The sequence below is a fragment of the Notothenia coriiceps genome, unplaced genomic scaffold (genome assembly GCF_000735185.1).
Source record: "Notothenia coriiceps isolate Sejong01 unplaced genomic scaffold, NC01 NC01_scaffold00002200, whole genome shotgun sequence".
Taxonomy (NCBI): domain Eukaryota; kingdom Metazoa; phylum Chordata; class Actinopteri; order Perciformes; family Nototheniidae; genus Notothenia; species Notothenia coriiceps.
Window position 1 is genome coordinate 60,123 of NW_011334901.1, and position 9,978 is coordinate 70,100.

General features: G+C 42.8%; 1 protein-coding gene across 8 annotated transcripts in view; it reads right to left on the reverse strand.

Moving 5' to 3' along the window:
- Nucleotides 1-2,507: 2,507 nt before the first annotated feature.
- LOC104966186 (ubiquitin carboxyl-terminal hydrolase 15) overlaps nt 2,508-9,978 on the reverse strand; it is a 21,241-nt gene continuing 13,770 nt past the window's right edge. For 6 of the 8 annotated variants that reach the window (XM_010795394.1, XM_010795381.1, XM_010795372.1 and 3 more), the window contains 8 exons: nt 9,077-9,195; nt 8,415-8,690; nt 8,093-8,163; nt 7,828-7,943; nt 7,560-7,724; nt 7,079-7,182; nt 6,397-6,485; nt 2,508-4,917 (listed from right to left, as the gene is read on the reverse strand). In XM_010795394.1, the coding sequence (XP_010793696.1) occupies nt 4,528-4,917; nt 6,397-6,485; nt 7,079-7,182; nt 7,560-7,724; nt 7,828-7,943; nt 8,093-8,163; nt 8,415-8,690; nt 9,077-9,195 (1,330 nt within the window). In that variant the 3' untranslated portion in view covers nt 2,508-4,527. The remainder of the gene's footprint in view (nt 4,918-6,396; nt 6,486-7,078; nt 7,183-7,559; nt 7,725-7,827; nt 7,944-8,092; nt 8,164-8,414; nt 8,691-9,076; nt 9,196-9,978) is intronic. The other 2 variants (XM_010795387.1, XM_010795365.1) reach the window with 1 other exon arrangement.

Sequence of the window (9,978 nt, forward strand, 5' to 3'; positions counted from 1 at the left end):
TTACGTTATGAAAAAAATATAAATATATATATATATGATATGTTTTTTCGCATTATTTATGTATTAATACTATAAATATTTTGCGATAAAAACATATATATCATATATATATATATTTATATTGTTTTTAATAAGTAAGATAAAAAGAGATTTTGTAATTAAATATATATATTTACGTCACAAGGTACATTATTACATTTATATAGAATGATTTACGTAAGATAATGTATTATCTTAGAAATACATTATCTGTAAGTATATTATATTATGTTAAATTGTTTTATCGTAACTCTCAAAACCAATTACTCTTAGAAAGTGCATGAACCAATGGCAAAACAGGAGCCCTTCACTTGAGGATAGGACGTGTGTGCGCGAGGGGAGAGGCGGGGAGGATAACCCAGGCCTCGCTTCGCGGGGACGAGGCCCCTTGGAAGGGTCGATCTCTCGCCCGGTCTCTTTGGGCAGTCTTGGGCCTCTCTTGTGTCACAAGGAGGCGTGTCTAGGCGGCGACGTCGACGACGTGTGTGACCCCTCTCTCCCACTTCCCGAGATGGGAACTTAAATGATTGTTGCCTTTTAGTTGTTGACTCTTACTCAGGTCTCGTCTCTCGACTTTTCTTCGCTTTTAGAGTTTTCCCTTTACTACATTGCGGTTCAACGTTCTTAAGAATGACGACCACTTCTTCTGAAAATGGACGAAAACTAGTACTACTTTTGTAAAAAAAATGGCGAATTTGACAACAATGGCTCAATCGCCGTTGGAAAAGGAATGTGGTCAACTCTTGACTTGGCAAATCTAATAAATACTTTATGAGGTCTCTGTGCACTACCCTTCGATCTTCGCTTTCTTACTGTTCGTGAGTCGTGGAGTATGGTCCGTGACGCGTCACGTCTCACTGTCTTTGTGGTTTTCCTGGTGGTTGTACTTCGAAATGTGTTGAAATAAACTTCTAACACACGATATTTATTGTGTACACGGTGTAAAGTTTACATTTGGGTTCACTTGAGTTCACGTCGGGCTTGGACCTGTTGGGCAAATACTCGCAGTACGTTCCCAACAGACCTATGACGAACAGTATGTTTTTTTGTCAGGGTATCTGTCTTCGGTAGGGGAAAAAAGAATTTTTAGTACGGAGGGGACTGCTCTCGTGTCCGATGAAACGCTTGACCACACATACGCTCCCTTGTTGTTGTGCTCGGTGCCAAAGGGGTTGCCTGTCAAGTGCCAGAAAGGCTCCGAAATCTATATCATCAGACACAAATAATAATTTACGAATGTATTATTTATTTATTTGAAAGTAGTTTACACGGTGGAGTGTCTCACTTGAAGAATACATGTCGATAACATAGTATGCGCTAGCTTAGAGTTGTGGTCAGTCCTAACCTAACCCACCCCCACTCAGGCAGGGTTTTCGTGCCTCCTTACGAGTCTTTCGGACCGTGTGCAGACTAAAGACGCCGCTGTCGCTCGGACAAATGTGACCTGCGTTTGTTTTTTCTTTTTGTAGGTGGCACCTCTTATCGAATAGTGTAGCTACCTCCTATATAGGGAGGAATGGCTAGGGGCCTTCGAGTCTCCGGGAAAATTGGTCTGAGTGGGGGTGTCTAAAGTCTACAACAGGGGAGGGAAAGAGGGAGTTTCGAGTCCTGTGTCTCTTCGTAACCACAGGTGGGAGCGACGTTTCCCTGCGTAAGGTGGTCGTTGCGGTACTGAAAGGTAGTCGATTATAGTTTCCTCTAGTGTAAGTTGGTTTGGTCTCTCTCTTTTTACTGTTATACGGACCCTAAAACATTAATTTAATATATTAAATGCAGTGTTCTATGTAATAATGTAATATATTTACTAAATGCATTTATTACATAATAGATCTTTATGTAATAAATTCATATAATATAATACAATTTAAAATAGCATTTGGGTTTTGGTTAATGAAATCTTTCACTGTACTTGGTTACCGTTTTGTCCTCGGGAGTGAACCTCTATCCTGCACACACGCGCTCCCCTCTCCGCCCTCCTATTGGTCCGGAGGAAGCGCCCCTGCTCCGGGGAACCTCCCAGCTGAGAGCGGGCAGAGAACCCGTCAGAACCCGGAGAGAACACAGTGTTCCTCCGCACAGATCCGCCTGCAGCTGCTGCACACACTGGGGAAGAGGGTGAAGGGCTTACCCTTTAATTACTAACATGAAAATCAACAACTGAGACATGATCCAGAGCAGAGGGCTGAAAGAAGCTAAAATCTCAAAAGGGAAATGATGTAAGCAAGTGCAAGAATTCTTACTGCTGTGAAGAAGACTTTTACCTGCTTTTGATCATGATGAAAACATTTTTTTACCTTTAAACTTTGTTACCGTTAGCGGCAACCTTTTCTTACACCAGTTGAGAACTGAACGTTTGATTATTTATGAAAATACTTCAGAGACAGTGATGGGAGCCTAGAAGGAAAATGACACACTCACACCTCATACAGGCACTGCAGTGCAGAGTGAAGAAAACCAAAGGACACACATGAAGCTTTACACAACTTTATTGAAGATTGTGTATAAATACACATGCACATTTCAAATGTAAACCCAAGTGAACTCAAGTGCAGCCAAACCTGGAAACCCCGTTATGTCGTCATGCAAGGTTGTCTGGATACTTTTTCATACAAAAAAACAGTCCCATAACAGAACCATCCTTTTTCTTAAAAATATCCCCTCCCTGACGAGAGCACAGGCTAGACTTTGCAAACTGGTGTGTATGCGAGGACACACACGAGCCACGGTTCCCCAACGACAGTTCAGGTCTTTCCGAGGCTTTAGATATATTGTCTGTTTATTATTAAATGCTTACATATAAATAAATAAACTTTATCAAATGTGCACTCACAGAGTGAACTCTTATGTACAGTATTGTATAATAGCGATCGAATCTCACACAGTCAGGATGGGATTGGGGGGGTGAGTCGTCCAAAAAGCACGGAGATGCTCAGAAAGGCCTGGCACACGTCTGATATTCTGCGGCGACAGCAGGTGTTTACACTGGAGCAACAAAAAGAAAACACTCCACCGTGGAGAATAGCTTATCACATCGATGGAGGAATATCCCGCCTTTACCGATCCCGGAAGCTCAGAGGCCTTTTAGGCAGACTCACCCCACAGATTTCAGATTTGTCCCCCTCCCTTTCTCCCTCAAAGCTCAGGACCACAGAGAAGCATTGTGTCCCCCTCTGCAAAGGGACGCATTCAGCAGAACCCATGATTTCATACAGCTAATATCAAAGGAGATCACATTCAACCAAACCAAGAGAGAGAAAAATGACATATCTGGCCCTGTAGATAATCAAAAAGGCATCAAATGCATTACATCTGGTCATTTCATTATTTCATTCAGCATACATTCTGGCCCTCTTGTGGGTTTCAAGAAGCAGCGCGAGATGACGTTATGGAGCGGACATTCGAGTGTTGGTGTGTGAGGGGATGGTGATGTGCAAAGAAAAAGGCGACGGGTCTGAGATTAAGAGTTAAGGCCGAGGTGATCCCAACAAGAGATGATCCATCTGATGTGAGTGGAACCACTGATGTTTCCTAATCTCACAGCGCCTCCGAGATGAAGAGAGCAGAGGCGTGGTAAAGCTTCAAAACAACACCTGGGGATACATTTAAAGCGGGAGAATAGAAGCGGACACTTGCTGTGCTTAAGACAGAGTGAGACAGTATGTTACTGATTCATATTCGCAGGTCAAATGTGCAAAAATCTGTCTCTTGGATAACTTGTCATTATTATATAAAGGAGACAAAAGCAGGACCTTAATTTGCTTAAGTTCATGCCGACGCAGAAGTAACCTGTGTTAAAATGCACAGCAGTAGCAGCAAAAGCAGCACAAAGTGTGGCTGTTCGACACGTTTAAAAAAACAACGATGTTCCTAAAGTCCACACTGTACACGCGTCTCACCTTCCGGATCACTGAAGGCAGATGATCCTGTGAGTCAGCGTTGTTGTTAAACAGCTGCAGCGTGTCTGGCGATAATATGTGTAAAAAAAAAGAAAGAAAAGAAACATGGATGGTTGGTGATTGTGCAAGTTCAAAACGTGTCAGCGCATCGTGAAAAACCCCGATATAATTCAGTGTTTAAAATATTTACATGATCTAAATGATAATAAAATGATATGCCAACAATGCATTGCTCTCAAAAAAATGATATAAAAATAACACAAAAAGCAGATTAAGAGTCCGTCCCTCATGTCGCTCACTGACTCTTATTCTGCTAACCCTTAAACGAATGGACGTGGCGTCACACTCACACACACTTTACACACACACACACACACACAGTGATCTGACCACAGAGGAGGGCCCTGATTTCTTAAGAGTTGCGTAACCCGGCAGCTCCCTGACCGAACAGCTGCCCCACCCCCCCCGCCTGTGGAGGGGGCGGAGTCTGAGCCGCTGGTGGCGCCCGCTGCCATGCTGTGTGTCCATATGGCTTTGGATGGAAAGATCCTAGTCTCTCTCTCTCTCTATTTATTTTTGTCCCTCGTTTGCCTCAGTTGGTTTTCATGGTGACGTCTCGATTTGGCGCCGGCTTCTTCTCCTCCTCCTCCTCCTCTTCCTCACCATTTCCCTGCTCGTTATCGTTCTTCCTGTGGCGGTTCTCGTTCAGGTCCTCCTCGTCGTTCTGAGGGGCAGGGGCAGAGGCAGAGGCAGAGGCAGAGGCAGAGGACGAGGCAACCTGAGAGGAGGAGGCGGCCTTTCTCTCCTCGCCTTCCTTCTCCTCGCCTTCCTTTTCCTCATCTTCTCCTTCCTCCTCCTCCTCTTCCTCGTTTACCTCTTCCTCCTCCTCCTCCTCCTCGTCTACCTCGCGGTCGAGAGAGAAGTAGCCGGTGCCCTTCACCGTGTCCTGCCGCTGGTAGAACAGCACGTAGCCTGCTTTGGACTGAAAGAAAACACCAGATAAATAGACTTAGCTATCTGCACAAATAACTCATTTCTACTTCAACCAGCTTGACTGTGCATTTTCTGATCCTGATGAGTCAACTGGACGATGCTGCATTAATGAGAGCCTGCCTAAATGTTTGTGGATGAACCTACTGTCGGCAAATATGTTATTTTCACCACTAAGAAAGAACTACACTGAACAAAAATATAAACGCAACACTTTTGTTTTTGCTCCCATTTTTCATGAGATGAACTCAAAGATCTAAAAAAAAAATTCTACATACTAACCATTTCTCTCAAATATTGTTCACAAATGTGAAAAAATCTGTGATAGTGAGCACTTCTCCTTTGCCGAGATAATCCATCCCACCTCACAGGTGTGGCATATCAAGATGCTTAGGGTTAGGGTTAGGGTAATGTTGTGAATCGAGTGACCCATGGTGGTGGTGGGGTTATGGTATGGGCAGGCGTATGTTATGGACGACGAACACAGGCCACTCGATTCACAACATTACCCTAACCCTAACCCTAACCCTAACCCTGACCCTAACCCTAATCCTAACCCTCACACCAGATACTGACTGGTTTTCGGACCCCCCCAGGCCCCCCCAAATAAAGCAAAACTGCATGTTTCAGAGTGGCCTTTTATTGTGGCCAGCCTAAGGCACACCTGTGCAATAATCATGCTGTCTAATCAGCATCTTGATATGCCACACCTGTGAGGTGGGATGGATTATCTCGGCAAAGGAGAAGTGCTCACTATCACTGTATGTAGTGTATAGTGTATGTCCTCCTCCCGAGTAACATGTATCGCCTTATCATTTTAGCCTTTGCAGACCATTTCCATGCAACAGAAAACGATGTAAAACACTACATGAAAGGGGAGTCTATGAAAAGCTATTATCTATTATTTCTTCATGTCTTGATAAAAACCTGCATTAGAAAACAGACACCTCATATTTAATGTAAAAGTAGCACAATCACACTCTTTGCCACTATCTACAGTCTTTCAGAAAATGATACAAGTAACAAATATTTAATAAACAAGCAGTTATTTACAATGATTTCTGTGGAACACAATTCAACCATTATGTCAAATTGTGTTTAAAGACGCATTGTCATTCTTTTCCAAAAACCAAAGGTGGAAATGCAGCAGATGTAGTGGAATCATCAGTGTGTAGTGAGGTGGAAAAGCCTCGACCAACACATCCTAATGAGACTTCAGTGTTTTGTTTCCATGTGCCAATTACTGTATATCAAGAGCTGTCCAGGAGCAGCAACCGCTACAGACCCGCGCAGTTCCTTGTTAGTGCTGTTTCCACACAGTTGGATGTCTTTGATATATCAGCAATGTAATCATTAATCCCAATTAGTGACAACCTCAGAAGTGCACTGCTTTGATTAAATTCTAGTTTGTGTCCAGCTGAAGTGCCTCAGATGAATTCACACAAGGACCGCTGCCAACGAGGACACTCACCACTATTTGATCTTCGCTGGCAGGAGACACGCTGCTGTCGTCGAAGTTGTACCACTTCTCGTCGTCTTTGTTCTTGCCGTAAGCCGTGTCTGAGCCAAGACAGGAATAGACATTAGTTTGCCTTTAACATGTGTATCATTCTGTACTTACACACCACTTACACCTGCATTTCTAATTCAAAGTACCATTCAGTACAATATGGTTGCTGTTTCTTGATACATTTTTTGCCATTTTGTTTTAGGAACACCCAAACAGAGATGCTAGTGAGGGGCCTTGTTGTGAGTAAACAAACCCATACAAAGTCTAAATGTGCCATTTGAACACTTAAAAAAGTAATAGATTACAGTTATTAAAGTACAATACAGTATGGTAAATCTACTTCAGTGCCCGTCAAAACTACTGGGGACCCAAGCATTGGTTGGCTATAATTACAATAACATATCATTTTAGACTCGACAGAGAAATCTAATCTAATGTAGTTAAAAAATAACTTTAAAGTGCAGCAATCTCCAGTTATTGGAGTGATATTTACAGGTTGCTTCAGTCCCTAATGAGTCAGGAATATGAGAAATGCTATATTTGCAGAGCATGTTTCTGGACCGTGCTGCATCGAGGCAGTGTGTGAAGGTACACGCTAATAAAAGTGAACCATTAGGCAGTCATGCTGTGTGCTGGATCTTACAGTGCCCTCCCCCCATCCCTCCGTAGTGGTTGGACACAGCGATGAGGTCGTAGAGGCAGGGCCCGGAGTTGGGGTTGATCAGGAACTCTGACATGTCCAGGTCTCTGCAGGAAACACATCACAGTGTACCGTCAGTGGTCATGTGACATGCAATGACTAAATATACGCTGTGGGGGCAGAACCCCTTTGGATGAAGCTTATTTTTACTGAATCAGATCGTGGGACGTGTTTCTAATTACGCTCTTAGGGTGCAGGGGTGTATAGTGGGGCAGGGATGATGAATTGTATAGGCCAACCGGAACATTTTGCAGTGGGGTATTTACTGACTTATTTTATGTCGGAGAACTAAATGTGAAAATGTCTTCGGCTTGTGTTTAATGACAAATGATCCCGTTAGCGCTAAAATGCTAACTCACTTCCGGGCTAAGACTCATTCCTATTGGTGCATTAGTGTAGGATTGGATGAACGTTGTTTTATTGCCTGTTGTGTGCGTACTTGAGAGGAAAATCCACCAGGGAGTCCAGCTTGTCCCTCATGTAGCGGCTGTAGGAGAAGCGCTTCAGATGGACCACCAGCACCGGGGGCAGACTCCACAGGTCCAGCTTCTTGGTGGCCTGCTGGTGCTCTTTACAGTCCGGACAGTACCTACGGGACAGGAGGGCATTGGATGTGGAGCAGATGCAGTGGACCTCATTTGTTTGGCTGTGTACTGATTGTAAGGATGTTTTGAATGTGTGGCGTTCCTCACCATGGGTCCTCTGCTCCCAGTTTCTCCTTGGTGGTGAAAAGTTCGATGCAGTCCTTCAGCTTGAAGTAAGCCTTCTTCTGAGGCTTGTACTCCATGCTCTCGTGCTTTTCAAAGTCCTGTAAACACACATGCAGCTGTTAAGAAAACCTGCCATACCGTTAAACACGACGGCAGACTGAACTTCTTCTACACTGCACGCTCTGCTGCATTAACACGGTAACGTTCGATATCTGTATCGGAGAACGTCTTCTGATATTGGCTTTACCTCGACGACGCTCTCGTCAAAGTACTTCTTCCTCATCTCTGGATCCCAGTCCAAGGAGAGATAAGAGCGGTCTGTGAAGAATGAAAGTGGACAGAATTCACAAGTAAGACGAGGAGAATCATCATCTTTCAGGATGTTGTTTCACCCCTGCATCTACAGGGTCATTATCTCTGGTGATAATGATTAATGGATGTGCTGCAAATATCCATGCGTTGTTAAATATCAATCGTTGTCACAGTAACCCTGCATAAATAACAGATTGGAAGTATAGGGTTTATTTTCCTCCCAATATGAGTTCTTTATCCCCTGCCCCCCCGCCTACCGCTGAGTCGGAGGTGTCCCTCGTCGAAGCGGATCTGCCGGGTGTCCTCCTTGATGAGGGAGAAGTCTGTTTTTCCCATGTTGTTGAACTGGAATGTGAATAGTCTCTTCCTGTTGTTCCCCGCCGTCTGCTGGGCCTTGGTGGAGTTTGGCGGAGCGACCACGCCGTTCTCCAGCTCGTTGTCCACCGAGTCCTCTGATTGGCTGTTGTCGTTCTCGGAGGGCAGCTCCTGATCCTGACTCGACTCGTCGTCCTGCTCGTCGGTCTCCATCTCGCCTGAGGGAGGACGGAGATCGTTGTAAAGCACCGAGGATGTTTCCAGTGGTGGAATGTAACAAAGTAGATTTACTCAAGTAAAAAAATGTAGGTACTTTTACTTTACTTGAGAATTTTCACATTATGCTACTATTCTATACTTTTACTCCACTACATGTTATAGGCTAATGCTAATTTCATTTATTTTACAGATGTAACAACTAAATACTTGAGGGTTTAGATTATTAATACAAAATATAAATCAACATATAAAATATTAGATATTTGTATAGGTTCAAATGTAAACCACATAAACCCCAGATTTGCCAAGTGCAACGCTGAAGTGATTAACACATTCATCAATCAATTGTTTTTAAAGTATTCTGGCTTCAAATGAGGGTACTCACTGGGCGACCCCTCCTCCAGAACTCCGTTAGTGGTGTTGCCGTTGACAGCGTGTTGTTTTGACGGCTGCGTCTCCTCACAATCCTCCTCTTCCTCCTCTACTGAAGATCGCACAAATCGGCTGCAAGCACAAAATAAGAATCAGAATTCCTTTATTAGCCCCAAAGCAGGGAAATGTACAGCGTTACAGCAAAAAGTGGTTTAGCAGGTAAAAAAAAAAAGGTATACAATAAAAAAGAATAAGCTAACTTATTAAATATAGAGAAGAAAAGCACACGAGTAATAATTGGATTGTAGACGGTGAGCTTGTGCCAATTGGCGATGGGATCAACCAATGAAGGCATGATGGATGATTGCTGCTCACCAAAACGTTGCTCTTTGCTCCAATAGAGTAGTTAACATGGTGGTTATGATTTGGATTGAGATATAACAAGATAAATCAATATTATACTTATAAATATATACATTTTTTTTACTGAGGTTCTTAAATGAAGCGTCTGTCATCATATTTTATGACATCACCCAAAAAAAAAGGGGCAAATATGATTTTGTGTTATTGTGGTTATATAATTGTGATTTATGGGGTTATAAAATAGACCTCTAATATTAGACCACCAAAATAAAAAATTAAATCAATGTATGGGAAACACTGATATAACATAAGACAGGGGTTCCCAAAGAGTGGGGGTCGCGAGATGATTACAAAATAAAAATGGAAAATAAAAAATAAAAAAATTATAACATTGTTTTTTATAAAAAAAATGTTTTCAATTATTATTAATAATAACATTTGCATAGACATTTTTTTCTTTGTCAGTCCACTAGCGCAGTGTTTCTCAAAGTTTTTATTTTATTTTTCTGAAATTAATTTTTTTTCTGAAATTATTTGCGACCCCCCCCCCGT